The sequence below is a fragment of the Maylandia zebra genome, linkage group LG5 (assembly GCF_041146795.1).
Source record: "Maylandia zebra isolate NMK-2024a linkage group LG5, Mzebra_GT3a, whole genome shotgun sequence".
Lineage (NCBI taxonomy): Eukaryota > Metazoa > Chordata > Actinopteri > Cichliformes > Cichlidae > Maylandia > Maylandia zebra.
This window is the reverse complement of record NC_135171.1, coordinates 22056798-22073684: the sequence shown is the minus strand read 5'-3', so window position 1 is coordinate 22073684 and position 16887 is coordinate 22056798. Positions and strand designations below refer to the sequence as shown.

The following is a 16887-nucleotide window of genomic DNA, read 5'->3' as shown; positions in this document are numbered from 1 at the left end:
TTGGTTCTCTAGAGTCTTGGTAATCTGTAATCAGGACCCTGAAAAGCGCTATATAAATGCAATCCATCATTATTATTATTATTATAATCACCAACCTTCACACATCGAAAGCTGTTCATATTGTTTCCATAAAAGTCTGCTTCAACTTTCTCCAAAATACATGCTTAAGGTAGGGATATCATCTATGATGACTTAGACCTCAGAGGGTTAATGTGTGAAATTGAAATATTCTTAATGTGCTTAGATATAGAAAGAAAAGTACTTGTATGAATGTGTGTGATTGGGTGACTGAGGAAAAAGTGCTCCAGTCTTTTACCAGCCATACAAAAGTAATCTGTATGGCTAGTAAAAGACTGCTTCCACAAACCTGTATACGTATTTGTATATATCTGTATCTGCATCATATATACACTTATATGATTTCTAGAAAGAATTTCTTAATTTGACTTTAACTTCATGTCAGCAAATCGTAAATGAGCAGGAGTGGAAATAAACCTAACCTAAGCCCCAAACAGGTCTTGGTGGGCGTAAAACCCCTTGGATGTAAGTCATCACTGATGACGCCAACCCTAGCACTGAGCTCTAACCAAAACCCAATGTTTGGAGTCAAGCAAAAGGCAAAAAAGCTGTTTTTTGATGAAAAATAAATATTTTTGATCTGTATCAGTGAGAATTATTTTCCCCTGATTGCTAAGACTTTGAAGAACTGTTTTTAAACAGAACAACATTATATATTCTGATAGCATAAGATTTGGATTGGACCTCACGCGGTTAATAACATCTGCTGTTGAATCATTTTGCAATAACGAAGTTAAAAATCTCACATTCAGTGGGAAAAAAAGTCTTTCTTTCTTTCTTCTTAAAAATCAAATGATTGTGTTTTGAAATGTGGCAGAACGTAGACCTGGAGTCTGTCAAGTGTCAGCTCATGATACTGATGCCTGTGAACTGCAGATGGAAATAAAATGCAGAGGTGTATAGTGTGTCAGTATGCCGATTTTATGCCATTTCAATGTGAGTCACGCAGCCTGGTTCTTCTGAACTGAGAATAGCTAAGGTGACAACAATCTGAGTTCCCAGAACTGTTAGACAGTGACAGATCCAAATGACAGTGTCTGTCAGAAACACACTCAGTCTCTGTCACAATGCTTATCTTCATGACACAAATGCAAGGAACAGGCTGCAACACTGACATGGCACAGGGATCTGTACAAGCACTACTTACTTAAAAACAGAAACTGAATAAATTTGGACCATATTTGTTTGTTCCTTTACAGAGAAATAACAGTTCTTCTCCCCTATTTTATTTATCCTTGCTTCTACTGATGTTTCAAAGGCTTACTGTAGGAGACTAAATATATTGTTGTGACATTATTGTCAAAGTTATCTTTAATTATCAGAAAGACGAGGTTAAACGTGACTAACATGGACAAGAGGATGCATGCTGGCAACACAGTTTTGCTTTCACCAGCTAATGGCTTGTGTTCATTTATAGGTACCACATCAGTGCCGTCCTGATGTGTTATTGAGCTCTTTAAGGACCAGGCTTCTCACATTTCAAGGATTAACTCTCACAATCTCTTAAACAGTAGCCATGGTGAAAGTAGTGCAGAGATTAAAAAAAAAAAAAAAGAGGTTTCCATGCCAATGGCGATTGCTTGGTTAGGTTAGCACTGAAGCTGTGAGAACAACTGAAACAGGAGCCTGAAGGTGGAACACCTTTCGTGTTGATAATGATGCTCTGTGTGCATGCAAATGTTTGAGCAATAAGAACAGAACAACAATAACTGTCGGTAAAAAAAAAATGAAGGTGCGTGGATTACAAATGTGGTTGAATGAGGCTGCTCATGCTCTGAGGATATAAACCATTGTGTGGTTGCAGGGTTGGAAGTAGGCAGAAGTAGTTATAGTGAGGTCTCCAGGAAATAAAGATTTGAATTTATGGAAACATTGCTTTGTGTGTGTGTGTGTGTGTGTGTGTGTGTGTGTGTGTGTGTGTGTGTGTGTGTGTGTGTGTGTGTGTGTGTGTGTGTGTGTGTGTGTGGTCAGTACTACACAGTCACATTATGGGGGTAGCTCCATTCTTCTTAAGGAGAAGACATGGTTTAAAGCAAATAAGTAATGGTTAAAACTATAGTTTTTGTTTTCCGAACATTAATGTGTGCCAATGTGTGTCCCCTGAAGTCGTGGATAAACGTGTGTGTGTGAGAGAGAGAGAGAGCGAGAGAGAGGGGGCGGGTGGAAGAGGAAGGAGGGATGGATGATAATATGAAGGGGGCTCACGTGACAAGCTTTTAAATTCCTGTTTCCCTGCAGCGCAATTTGTCAGTCTGAATTGTGTGTGGCTGCTTCGCTCTTGGTACGCATGCCTGCTTATTTTGGACACAGGAGGTACTAGGACTTTCCTGCTGGAAACCTTCAGGCGTCTCCTTGTCCCCTTCATCATGTTGTTATTATAGTTTTCAGTCCGTTTGTGTGTGTGTTTTAATTCCCTCACCCTGCTGAAGGCTTTGAGTTTTTGAGCAGGAGGAGGAGGACTCCTGGCAGCAGAGAAAGCAGTCAGAGAGAAGAATGCAACACCGGACTGCTGCTCAACTGTCATTTCTGCGATAGGGTGATTAAAAAGCTGGAGGAATACAACTGCGGGATACAATAGCACTGAGCCTCATTATTACTGTTTTTCCCCCTTACCGATGCATGGTCACTAGAAAACAAAGGAGAAAAAAAAACGGAGGATCGCGTTGCAACGTTGCAAGTCGGAGATCAACTGCAGAGACCCCCCCAAAAGTCGTCGACGGACAGGGGCTCAACCCCATAACCCGAGGAACCATGTCATCCACGAGATTCAGAAAGGACAAGGAGATCATAGCGGAATATGAGACCCAAGTGAAAGGTGCGGTGTGAATCTGATGCCTGTGTCCGCTCAGTGCGGATTGTCTGTTCTCTCCTCGAGCCCGTTTTAATTGGCTCGAGCCCTGCACCCCTTTCCTCCTTTATTTGTATTTTTAAAATAGAAAAAATTCAAAGCAATATCCTTTATATTGCAAACCTTATAGCACAGATTGACTTCTCCCTCAAGATAACAAGCAAACCGTGACAGTCAAGTAAATGACAAGAGCAGCAGACTATAGTCTTCTCTCCCGTGTGCAAAGGCTTCTGTCATTAATTCACCATCAGCCAGTGGGATGTCTGTAAACTGAATGTTAATTTGTCATCATGTGGTTAGGGTCCAGATTCTGCACGCTTTGTTGTTGCTGGGTAAAATGATCCCTGTGCAAAGGATGGAGGTTGGACTGCTTTTATTATTGCACCTCATTCTTTCTGATTCTTGAGGGGGAAGCCTGTGTTTGGCTTGTTGTGGTTTGTGGTTGGATGATAGACTAATATTTAGGAATAGTAGGTTATATATTATAAATCCATATTCGGTGTGTTATAGGCTAATCTCATATGATGACATGGTGGCTTAGACTGAATGCACATAAGTACCTGCTCACCCTCCCCATGCTTTGCCTTTGATTCCTTGATGGTGCCTGTGGTTTGACTCACTGCTTTCACCTGACAACATGGGTAACACACGCTCTTTGATTGCATGCCAGCCTTTATCTAAAACTCATCCGGCACTATAACACGAGCGTATTAGCATTTGCAGTGCAGTGTTTCTCTCACTGTGTGACACCTAGGCTCAGATGGACTCTGCTGGTTTTGGAGTGGTTCTGTACCATTTAATCCTGATTTAATAATTTAAAAGAAAAAATCAGAGGATAACCAGGGCAAATAGCTGAGGAATGAAGACATCAATTGAACACACAAGCATAGGGTGCTGACCATGATTGACTCTGGGGTTCAGTTTCAAGGCCGTAGGCTCACTGCTGGCACTCTCACTCTCTGTGGTTCCACTGGTGCTAAATGTCTGATGATCACCCTTTCAGTCGTGTACCTGTCTGGACCACTGGATGCTAAGTGTGAGAATCTACACTTGTCACATGGTGTTGAAAGTGGATCAGCGGATTCATTTATTTGTTTTGTTACTTTCAACCATTTTCTAACTCTTTTTTTACTGTTATTATGTTTTTTATTCTTTTGTCTTGTGGCCTTGGCTGATCATTGAAAAAAAAAACTGCTTGTACACAACTGAGCACTTATCTGATTCTCTTGCTTTCCTCTTTACCCAAGACATTTTCTGATAATTCAGGCGTCAGTTTAGTACTGTGACAGAATTGCTGCCGTTTCTTAGATCCAGGCCCTGTCTGCTGCCTCTTTGAATTAGACGGGGCCTTTCAGCTGCGTGAGAAGGAAGGATGTTAATTTATGATGAATGCTGCTTGTTTCTCATTCACAGCTGGTGTGTATCATAGCCTGCAGACAGAGAGGGCTCTGCTCTTGACATACACCGCCTCACAAGAATGGTAATGTTATGAGCTGAACCTGGCAGTGAGCGCACGGTAATGAAATTCAGATTGAAAATCGCTCCTGTCTTACTCTGAGTTATTGCTTAATGGCTAATGTGTACATGGCAGAAGGGGCCAGATCATCAGAGTGTCAGTGATGGGTTAATAACACGATGGCGGGGTTGCTTTATTATGTATGAGGGCTTATAGATGGGTGACAAAAAGATCATTTGGCTTCAGAAACAAAGAAGAAACCCCATCAGTAGGTTCACTGTGGCTCAGTACTGGGGTTGCTTAAATGTGACCGGTGCAGGGAGCTGGCATGTCGTATCAAAAGTTAATCTGTTAGAGTGCAACAAACTACTTTGCTAAAATCTTAACTCCTGCTATTAATGAATTCTTGACAACCCTTGAGGCCGGCTGCCAAAGCTGAGGCCTCTGAAGGACCTCTGTGAGACGGGGTTCACTTTGTTCAAGCTGTTCAGCTGGTAGATCTTGCATTAGCATGTCAATAGAGACGGTTCATATACTGCATTTACTGAGGAGTTTGGACTTTTGTAACTAACTGCCGTGTGGTTACTGGACTGCAGCTATTCTTCCTCCTGTTTGCCAGTTTTATAGGCAGTTTGTGAAGTGGGCTAAATCACCAGCAGCTGTCTTGACATTTACAATGGCAGCTTTAGGGATAAACCCATGCTCGTCTGTTATTATGTACACATAAAGGCTACTTTTGGCTGCTCCGTTATTCACAATGGGTCGCTGCAGTGGATAGCTCTGCACCTTTGATTTGGCAGCTTTTTTTTTTTTTTTTTTTACGCCCTTCCCAAGGCAACCCCCAAAGAGTTTGTGTCTCCTTCCAAGATGAAACTGGGATCTTTTGCTTGTTAAGCAAACATGTGAACAACTACACTTTTGAGCCACCGTTATTTTATATACATGTATGTTTTAAAAGCTTTGCAGTCATGACAATCATGAGTTAATTAGCTGGTGGTGATGAAATAGCTTTGAAGCCAAAAATTGAAAGTCAACAGCTGAGCACTGTTTTCACCGTGACTCATTTTTATTTAACTAGTCTGGTGTTTACACACACTCTCTCTCTCTCTCCCTCTCTCTCTCCCTCTCTCTGTCCCTCTTTCTTTTTGTGTGTGCTTTGACTTGTAGCAGGTCCTGTGTCTCCCAAAATCCAGCTCTGTAATAAATCACTAATTGGATGTCTCGCAGTGCATTTTACCGTGTTGCCTTTATTTGTCAAACTGTGCATTTAAATAATGCTGTCTTCTTGTATTTAACAGTTTAAACTCATGCATGGACAGTCTCTGAATGTCTGCAATGGTGACAGTATTGTTTTTTGTTCGTTTTTTTTTGGTCGGCCCGTCCATCCATCAAATAGTTTTGAACACAATGTCTCTGAAATGGTTTAAAGGACTTTCTTCAAATTTGGTTAATATTCTCATGCACTCGAGGATTAACTGATTTGTAGTTTGGTGGTTTGACCTTTTTGGTCATAACCTGAGAAAGAATTAATTATCAAAAAGATTCACTTGCACGTTGAGTAATATGGGGCTACAACTTTGTATTCTGCCATCTTCAGCCTCACTGAGCAAACATGAATTCACTTACTGCCTTTAATGAGGTTCTTTCAGTGTCTTCTCTTATATGCTGTGTTAGTCTGGACGGGCATGAATGTAAACTGAAACCTGACTGGTTTGCAGAGGCAAAGAAACGTGATGCTTTAATTCTAGTTTCATTTGATTTCTTAGTCTGGTAGCTTATATCCAAAGCGTCATATTTAACCTTTTAATGGTATGATGGTAGTCACTTCCAAGAAGTAACTAATGCCTTGCTCTTACACAAGCATCCGATTCATTACTGACAATACATCCACACACCGAACGGGCATTTAGACAGTGACACACTCACCAATGCTGAGATGGTGAAGTGTTATTGAGAGGAAGTAGAGTTTGAATGTGATGGAGCTTACCAAAGATTGGAACTGGTACCATTTGGTTCTAGTTGTTTAGTTTCCCTTGTCATGAACAGAGGAATTAATGCAAGCATGGTCTCATGGAAAATTTTAGTGGTCTACAGATGTACACAAGGTATGACAGCTCATGTTCATGCGGTACGTTTCAGGTGATTCTGAAAAGGAAGCATGGTTTACCACCTCTCGCTTCAAGTTTCTCTTTGCCGTTTGTTGCTAGCCTCTGCTAGTTTCATTCTACCTGACTGAACACAGTCAAGTTTAGACTCCCAAGCAGAACCTAATGAATACCTGAAAAGAATTTGACCAACATTCGCTACATCGTTTGTTACACAATGTGTTATGAAATATTTTTCTGTGTTTTTTGCAGAGCACAAACCTGTGTGCCTCATTTACAGATCAAGCACTGCATTGCAGTATACGGCAAGCTAATCACACACCTATATGTGTGTAATTGTGAGGTGTTATGATATATTATTGGCAGTTTAAGGTCAACAATTAGCTTCCAGATTAACACATGTGCTGTTACAAAACAGTTTTCACTGCTTGTGTGGAAATAAGACTTCAGTATGCCATGTGTTATGAAGCACCTTCTAATGAACCCCGAAGTGTTGCTTTGGTTAAACGCTGATGAGAATTCTGTGAGACACTAGGTGTGTCTCTTTTTGTTATTGCCCCAGGCCACAGACAGCTCTCTGCTGAGTGAGATACAAATCACTGTTCTGGTTGCTGTAGCTGAATTTGTTGCATTTGTGTATTGTTTTTGTCAGTCTGAAGATCAGAGTGTATTGTCATCATGCTTAGATTTGGTTAGTTACCTCTCAGCACCCTGCTGAGTAGCATGAGTGTGGCAGGGTGGAAACACACATGTAGGGAGATGAAGAAATGGTCTCACTGAGTCACTGGCTGAGGATCCTCCAGCTGCCCACTTGTTTGGCAAACCTGCTGAGCATTTGCAGAGCAAAAAACATCCACTAGATATTAAGGCTGAATAAAATTTGTGTGGGACAGCTTGTTTGTTGTGTGGTCCAATAAATCTTGGACTTCATTCAGGGTTGGTTTGTTTGCATGGAGTGGCAGTGAATAGTCAAACACACAGCTCATTCGCTTTCTTGTTTAGAGTTAGATAAGATGGTTTGTACAACTCTGTGTATGCTGGTGTAGTGTTAAGATCCCCAGACCAACAGGAGATCACAAACCCAGCTTCAGGGAGGTCACAAGCTCCTAGTGTGGGTCACAAGCCTGGCTTAATGGGCAGGTTATGTGAGGAAGTCTGCCAAATCAAACATGCAGGTCCATGCTCTGTGATGTGGTGACCCTTTGGGAAATGAGGGAGCACCTGAAAGTACCCTCTTCTCTATTTCTATGTATAAAGCTAGTTTAGATTAGCACATAAACTGGAAACAGCTTGGTTCTGTTCAAAACTAACAAAATATACACACTTGTGTCACTACTCATTAATTAACACATCAGATATTCTTTGGGAGGACAGTTTAGCTAAGAGAAGTTAGCGTGGTGCTAATTACTGCACAGATTTCCAAAACACTGCACTACTCCTTAAACTAATCTTCCAACATCCTTTTATGGCAGGCCACCAAGCCAATCTTAGCCATAATTATAGAATCAGCTAATCTCAGTGACAGGCCATGTTAGCTAAATGAGCTATCTCATTAAAGGCGCTCTCTTTAAGCTGCTTTTGCTGTGCACCTGCAAGCTGCTTTGCAACCCACATCCACCTACTACTTCACATGTGCTCGTGGAAGAACAAAGCCACGCTGCCACATATATAAATTGCTGCAGATGGAAACAAAATCATTTGTAAATAGTGCGTCTGACTGAAATGTGTTTTATCCTTTCAACATTTTATTGAATAAACCTGAAAAGAAAGCTGAGATTTTCTTTATTTTTTGCATTACTTATGGCAATGACGCTAGTAACATTTAAGTATCATTTGTATCATGGCAAAATGCATGAAGTTAGGCATGTGATTATTATGTGTTGTGAGATTCTATTGCACATTGTGGGTGTCAAAACAATATAGAAAGTGAGAATGTAAAACAATAACTGTTTTACATAATGGAAAAAAAAAACACGCTATTGTAGCAGTTGAACTCTAACCCCGGGCATTGTATTTCAGTTGCTGTGCAGTCATACGTGTGTTGGATGGTATATGCACCTCAAACAACACTAAGAATAATGCAAAAGTCTACTGTTTGTAATGACAGATTGTTGAAGTCAGTAATTGTATATAACCCTGTGAATTTGAATCAGTGCATAATTTTGGTTGTTCACTCTATTTGTGTCCATAAGTAAGAAGTACAATATTCAGCACAAACTGTCCACTTGTGTTGCGTTCAGTGAACAGTATAATCATGTCATAATGAAGTTTTATCGTACTCGCTGTCACCAGAGTTTTGCTATAGAGCTTCCTCTTTGTTGACTCTTCTCTCGTCTCTATAAGCTCAGTATGATGAATGCAGCTGCCACTCGTTTAGCTGAGAGTTTGCTCTGTCCGTTTCACGGAAGACATAATCATCCTTTCATAAAATGCCTAACGTCCTGAGCAAAGATTATCATTCACTGCTGTCCCACAGTTTTTCAGTTCACGATGGTGTTGATGAACCAGACAAAGGTCCATTTAAACATGAAAAAGGTTTAATTTCCTTGTTAATGTGATGCCAGTCAGTGCATGATTTCATTTCTCAATTGATTCAGCTCTGAGAAGTATTTCTCAGTTAACACTGTATTACGAGTCCAGCAATGCACAACTGTTGCTTTTGGGAGATAAAAGCATACTGTAGTTGCAGTTTGTCCTCTATTTTCAGAAAGGCACAAACATGTCTTAGAGATCTTTGACGATTGCGTGCAGAATTTCAATGCTCTTATTTTTCTATTTGAAAAATTCCCACATGTCTAACTCAGGCAGTCAGAAAGGTGTGAATGCTGAGACTGAGTGTGTTTGGGTCACTTTGTAAACTCGCATTGCTGTTCCAGAGGTGAGTTATTGCTGATAGCAGTAGTCTTTACAAGAAAAATTTCAACATGCACTTCCTGCCAAGAGACAGTAACCTTAGAAACAGGCAGAAACAAGTTTGTGTAAAAATAACAAGTTTGAAAAAGTCACTAATGAAGTAATTAGTTCGGTTCTTGCCACTGCAGGTTTGGGACCTGTTAGATAACTTTATTCCATATTGGTGAAGCACATGTCCCACAGCAGACTTGAGATAATTAAACAGCGCACCTATTTCCAGCTAACAGATTGTAGCAGCATAAGTGGCACAGTTTCACGTGCTAATAGAAGCACAAAACTGTGGCTGCAACTACTGGTATTATATTTTTCCAGTACTAATTATCCTGGTAACCTAAAGTATAATTAAACTAAACTATCTTTAAATAGTTTGTTTTGTTTGACCACCAGTCCCAAACTCAGACATTAAGTTTAGAGCTTGGTTTTATGTGCAGACCCTTACTAATTTCAACCTATTTCTTAGTAGGTCATGAGCACATATTGATATTTTTTTCATGATAGCCAGCAAGACAATGAAACTCATGTGTTTCAGTTCTCATGAAATGAATGTTTCGAGACCTCTGAGAGGGGACTAGTCCCCCAGACCACCTTGGAAATTTATTTTTAAAGCAAATATAATATTATTTCTGTGTTTTAATCTGTCATCCATGCCCAGTTGTAGTTTGTTATAGTTTGTACAGTTCCTTAGGCCTCTCTGTAACTTATATTTTTCTTATTTCTTGTCTTCTCCTCATATTTATGTGCTCCTTGTGTATATATGGGTATTTAGAACCGCAAAGTGAACCAGAGTCAAATTCCTTGTATGTGTGTGCAAACTTGGCCAAATACAGATGATTCTGATAACTTATTCTTGTTGCCTAAACCTAACCAAACCGCAACAGAAAGTGAAAATAATCATTTATAGGGTAAAAAGTCATACATTGCTGCAGATTGCAATTTGAATTATGGTGATTCACCGCCGATAGTACCAGAAACTTTTACAGCTTTGATCAGTGTGTGACAGCTCTTCTTCACATGCATACACATAATGAACACAAGGAAAATTCATGTGCTGAACTCAAATCAAGTGATTAAATTGTGTGATTATTCCAGGAACTGTCTTAAAATGGTTTTGTTATTTGCTGTGTCACTTTAGACAAATAGAGAGCAAAAAAATAAAAATGCAGGTATTGCTTGATGTTTTTCTGTGATTGTAGCGTGTTTGATGTCTTGACAGTGAAACACCAAAATAACTCAAGAACTTTGACCTGAAAGTTGCAAAAAAAACAAGGGACTTATTTGGTTGTGGCTCACCAGAGAGTCTAGTTAAAGGCCAAACTAGATGACACATGTCCTCTCAAGTTCTGCCTTTTGTCTTCCACTCTCAGTTTCAGCCAGTAAAGAAATGCAATACACTCATGTGTTTGCCTCAGAAGCCCACACCATCCAACGAAAGCTCGGTAATGTTGGAAGATTCCAATCAGTTAAGTTGCCCATTGTCTCAACTGTATTTAGAAATACTCTTTGAAATTGCCTCATCAACTTCATTTTCAGATTTTCTCCACTTGTCAGTGCACACGTGTCTCTTCATTCAATGCTGCCACCTATTCACACCCATCAAATCCCACCTTTCCTCCAATAAGCGTCTCCCCAGGGAATGGAACACGCCCATGTTGCCATGGCGACACCTCTCAGCCTGGTCCTGCAGAGCTGGATCATGGATACAGCAGATGATAGACAGCTCGACTCTGAGAGGGCGTGTGTCTCAAGCTTTCAGTTTCCCTGAAGTCTTTAATGATTTCCAGAAGTCTTTAGAGCGATCAGGAAGCCAGGGATGGTTTTCTTTGCTCTTTTTATAAAGCAACAGTTATAGTCTTTTTTTTTTTTTTATTGTTATCGTGTGTTTTCTTCAGTTTCAGAAGGGTTAAAAAAGACATTCTGCCCATTCAAATACAAAGTTATTATATCTAGTAATTGTTGCATAGCAAATGTTGATTTCCACAGTGGAGCATTTGACTGTAATAATGCAATGTAGTGGGAAAAAAAAGCACGACACGAGGTAATTTGATAGATTCTTTTTCTTTAGAGCTGGATTGATTTTTAGTTTACTAGACAAAACATCCGGTGGAAAATACTATAAACCAGCAGATAATCAGGAAGGATGACTGACAAGTGACATCTTGCTGTAGGATACACCATCAGTTCCTCAGCCATTGATTGGACTCAGCTCCTGTTGTCTTATCTTTGTGGACATGTGCTGCAGCTTGTCTGTGCCGGAGACGAATCAGACGAGATAGAGACATACAGAGAAGAACCTGTGCTGACACTGGGAGCATGCCCTTGTGAATCCAAAATTGTGTTAATCATTAGAGGATTAAAACAGAACAGAAAAAAGGGGGATTAGTTCAACGACTGGAACTTGTATTATGAGACTCTGTGTGTAGGACAGATAGAGTGAAATAAGGTCTGTATAAGGGTTGCATTTGTCTGTTCTTTTCACACAAATTTGTCTCTGCTGTGTAGAGCCCAGATACTGCGGCGCTGAGTTGGGGATTAGAGAAATTTGGCTCAGAGTTGCCTTTGTGTGATGTCTATGTGTGTGTGTCTCATTTTTGTGTGTGTTTTACTGCATGGTGATCTGAACACCCAGGGACATTATTTTCAAAGCGTTTAATAGCTTCTGAGGCTCATTAAAATCTATAATTTATCCAAATTACGTTAGGAGACTCATAGTTCTTGCATCCTCAGACATTTTACCACTGCCTCATGTACTCGCCTGTAATTAACGACAAATAGAACATGTTCACTTTCAAACTTTTTATATGTGGGATTACGTTTTAGTTGTTATGTTACTCTTTAGGGAAATGACCAGTCTTTCCTGCTTCTCCTCAGTCACTTGGCTGCCCTGTGGAGCCCAGCCTTCCCTGCTGCCCTCAGGATGCTCTGCAGAAAATCCCTCTCATTCACTGCACTCCTATTTTATCTCCGCTTCATTGCGTCAAGGCGTCACGTGGCCCTCCCAAACGGCAGACTTGCAGTAAAATGCTCTGCCAATGCATCACCCCTGATGTCCTGTACTGGTTCTGGGAAGAGATGCAGGTTTTATTGATTGATTCATTTTATGTGGAAAAGGGTGATGTCTTGTTCTCAGCTTAACATACAGAGGGAATGATGCCTTAAAAGAAATGTCAAAGTCCATTAAATGTGGATCAGCTTTACACTCATGCATATGTTTAGGACATTTTTGTCATTGTTTTGCACTGAGTTGTGTTTTGGTGACAGACATATTTAAGTTGCATCAGAAACCATGATTTCTGATCAGAGGGACTTTGTGGATAAAAATGTAAATCTTTGACAGTGCAGCCAGTTGTTTTGGCTAACTAAGCCTGCTGGAACAACACATTGGAACTGATGTGCAGTCAATGTGGATAAACTGGCCGCAGTCAGTGACCAGGTTATGTGTCAAGATTTGCCCATTATTGAATCATTGAAAAAAAAAAATCATTAATCCTTATTGATTACTTTACTTCTGAGTACTACAAATCAGAAACTGGAATCTTTATAGAGCTAAGCCGGTGATTTTAAAAGTGTCATATTGCTGTCTTTGAATAGATTTTTTGTAATCTGTGTGCAGGGAGTCAACAGGAAGTCAAGTGGGTCAACTAGAGGATGTCTCTAATGCAGATGTTATTAAAAATATATGTAAATCTGGGCTTTAAATACATGTCATGCTCAGAACTATGTCACCAGAACCTTTAAATGCCACCCAAAATAGTCACAAATCAAATTTGTGTAATATAGCCATAGCACAAGCCGGTGGACATAAAAGCTTGAAAGGTGCAGATCATTTCATACACATTTTATTTGAACCAAACTTTTTACAGACATGCCACAATTCTGTTCATAGACGGTCAGTTTGGGATTCATTTTTTCTGTGCGGCTAAGAGTGATTACTAGAAAGATGCCCTTACTGTGTTGTTGCATAGCTGCCGGCACAGGATTTTGTCTGTAACGGGCCAAAGTTCAGGGATCTCCAACATCCTACTATTGTTTTTTGAAGATTTCCTGTTCTGTGAAGAGTTGAGTGTTCACTGTGCTTCAGTTCCCTTCCCTAAACGGTGTATAACAAGTTTCAGTGTCGAGCAGGTGCTATTCTGAAGGACCTGAACTTAAAATCATGAAGTCAGGAACATAAAGTATCTGTTGCTTCTATGTGCAAGTAGCAACTTTAGGAAATACAAAACAATTGCTCAAATGACTGCTAGAAGCTGCTACAAAAGGTAACTTAGTCCTGTGTTAAATCTCTAATTCCGAAGCAGAATTCAACATTTTTTTAGAATCAACTTTCACGGGGGTGAATTTTTTTGTATGTCAAACATCTAAAAATGTGCAAAGACGTGAATTTATGCATGCAGGAATTTTTAATGACAGGTGGATGCTGACACAGCCAGCTATCTGTTAACTTCACTTCAGCTCATTTGAATCATTGAAGTGGCTCTCTCAACTGTTTGTAGTGTTGGTGCCTTTTGGAGCATTTTTATGAAATTATCTGTAATAACCTGACTTGATGTGTAGTTAACTGTACTAAAAATGTTTCAAGGAGTTGGAAATTTGTGTGCTATTTTAGTCATATTATCACTATTCATGGATGTGTGACCGAATCTGTGGATGGCACGGAGCTAAGCTAGCTAGTGCTATTTTGCCATTTTGCGCTAGCAAATATGTTACATCTCTAGCTCCTATACATTGTTACTGTGCTATCAAATAACTGTATAATTGGACACCTAAAATGGATTTGTATTTTGTCACACCAACTATGGTATGAATGGATCTTGGTACATGCTCATATATCCAGGTAAACAAGTCCCAGACTGCAGCTACTCCCCAGCTGTATAGTATTCATAGCCACTGAATAACAGTCAGTGGCTGTTGAATCGTTTTACAACTGTAGAAGTATTTGATTTATTGACAGTTTCGTTGTGGTCCAACTCATGAACCGTGACAAAAGCTAAAGTAACCAGGGTGAAGCCAGCCAAACAAATAGCATGGTGGAGGCTGATGGGATGGGCAAAGTCTGAAATAACCAGCTCTTAAATGTGCCAGAGAAACCGGCCATGCACTCCCATTTGAACTGATTAACTCCACCTACTGGGAACTTGCAAGACAACACAGAAGGAGAAATGGGGAAGAACACAGGGCAACTGGGTGTACTGTGAAGTGAGATTAATGGGTTAGTGATCTATGTTGAACTTAAAGTCAGACTTAAACATGTCACAAACGTTTCTCTCCTCTTACCTGGCTAAATCACCATGGTAACTTATGATACAAATAATCTGGTAAGGAGCAGGTTAATGTTCAGAGGTTTATTTTGCAAGAAGAGCCACAGTTTCTCAAATTCCTTTATTTACAGCATGTTTTATCACAACTGAAACCCAGCTCTAAAGTTACAGCAGTGCAAACTGTGTATCCCATCATCACTGAAATTTGCATAAATGCAGCTGGCAATCCAAAAAACAAAAAAAAAGTGTAAATGTTTTTATTCTTAATTCTAACCTGCTGCTACGTCTGTTCCACACTGCTGGAAGTGGTAGAACACACACCAGGAACATCTGTTCAATCAATAAAATTCATTTCACATTGATCTGCCTTTTGACTAGTAACCTTTAATATTTAAATTTATCCAGTTTAGTTTTTCACAGTTCTAATTAGCAGCTGCCACATTACAAATAAACTATAGGTCTGCGGGATAGATCGCCAGATTAGTGATTTTCTGCAGCATTTATCTCTTGTCTTATTTGCAACAGTGCTGCAGTTTTAATAATGATGAGAATAATAATAATGTAAACTTTATTGATCCTCGTGGGGAAATTCCTCTCTGCATTTAACCCATTCACGCAGTGAAGCAGTGAATGGGTTAAATGTTCTTTAAAGATATTTTTATGTTCTCACTGTTTTATCATCATTGATAACATTTCAGCTGATGTGACACTCGAAGGGGTCATTTAGTTTGGAAGAGTCACATGATGAGTGAGCACACAGAGCCTGAAGCAGAAAGCCCGGCTTAACAGAGACTTCTGAGAACCACCATCTGATCCCTGTTATCTCCAACTAGCATTTGAACTCTGTCAAGCCAGCTAACGCTGACACAGTCTGGTTGTGTTGAACTTCCTTCATGGTGTAGCCCTCAGGTTCAGCCAAGCCAGGAGGGCCATCACAGTTCGAGTATATAAATGTTCTTGAAAGCATTAGGGTTTGTGTGCCATACTAGTCACAGAGTATTTCATCTGGGCAATCCATAGTCTTTCAACAATTACATGGTAGAAAGACAAAGGATATCAGATATTACAGAAATGTATCTATCTAGCAAAAATATTAATGCGTTGTCTTTAAAACTGTAAGGAGGCATCTTTAAATTTACTGCACACACATATTCACAGCATTTTGCCAACCTCACAGACGGAAGCGAACTAAAGAAGGGTCCTTCTCTTTGAAGAAACCACAGCAAATCAAGCCATACTCAGTGTGCTGGAAATACTTAATTCTGAATAATTCTTCAATTGCTCATGGTTTCTCAGAGGGAAAGGCACACTTCTGGTGTGACCTATTTTTCCAATCTCATCTGTCAAAAGCAAGGCTGCAGCTGATGGTTCCCTTTCTGTAAAAGAATGTTTTTAAAAGTCCTCCATGTCACTCACGCACATTGCTGTCACATTTTCCTCTGGCTTCTTTTTTCTTGCCTTGAATTCTTCTGCATTGTTTCTGTCTTCTGAAAGTAATATATATATATAAAAACATAACTGAATGTTTGGCAAAGCATTCCTGACAGAAGTGAAGTAGTAAAATACTGTATATCCCTGAGCTCTGATTCAGTTCCCACTAAAAACAGAGCTTTAAGCCCTGCTGAGAGAGAGAGAGGGAGGCCCCCTGGATAAAGGGGAGGGCTGGGACAATGGTTAACCACAGAGTGAAGCATGCCGCTTGAGGCTTAAGCCAGGCGGCACGACATCACAGGGAGAGCAAAGGCTCCCTGTGCACAGTGTTACGGTTTCCCCAGCAGTCAGAGCCAACATATATCCATGATGAGGGCTTTGCTGTCCAAATTACACCCTCAGCAGCATGAAAACACAGTCTGTGTCACTGCTGTGGTTTCACCATTCAGCTGGCAGTTCGTCTGCCTGCAGAGTGTCACTGACACGGCTTTGATACTGTACGTGTGCGATTCATCCTGCCTTCATTTTAAAGGTTATAACTTGCAGTGACTCATATTGTAAATAAGAGATGTTGCAACATGACATGCCTTGCATTAGGAAGTTCTTCTTCTTCTTCTTCTTCTTCTTCTTCTTCTTCTTTTAGCACATTTTCATGCAGAAAAAATAAAAGATCCTTTTGATTGGTGGAAAATCTTAATTGCCAAAAGTTAGCACAATGTGGCTCTTGGCTTTATTTAGTCATTATAGGTTAGGATGAAGTATTCACAAGAGAAACCTTGAAAGCTTAAAAATCTGTGGCAG

At 40.0% G+C, this 16887-nt stretch overlaps 1 protein-coding gene across 2 annotated transcripts in view; it reads left to right on the top strand.

Moving 5' to 3' along the window:
• The first annotated feature begins 2321 nt into the window (after positions 1-2321).
• The window catches only part of srgap3 (SLIT-ROBO Rho GTPase activating protein 3), a 57483-nt gene continuing 42917 nt past the window's right edge, over positions 2322-16887 (top strand). For both annotated transcript variants that reach the window (XM_004544827.3, XM_004544826.3), the window contains exon 1: positions 2322-2893. In XM_004544827.3, the coding sequence (XP_004544884.1) occupies positions 2698-2893 (196 nt within the window). In that variant the 5' untranslated portion in view covers positions 2322-2697. The remainder of the gene's footprint in view (positions 2894-16887) is intronic.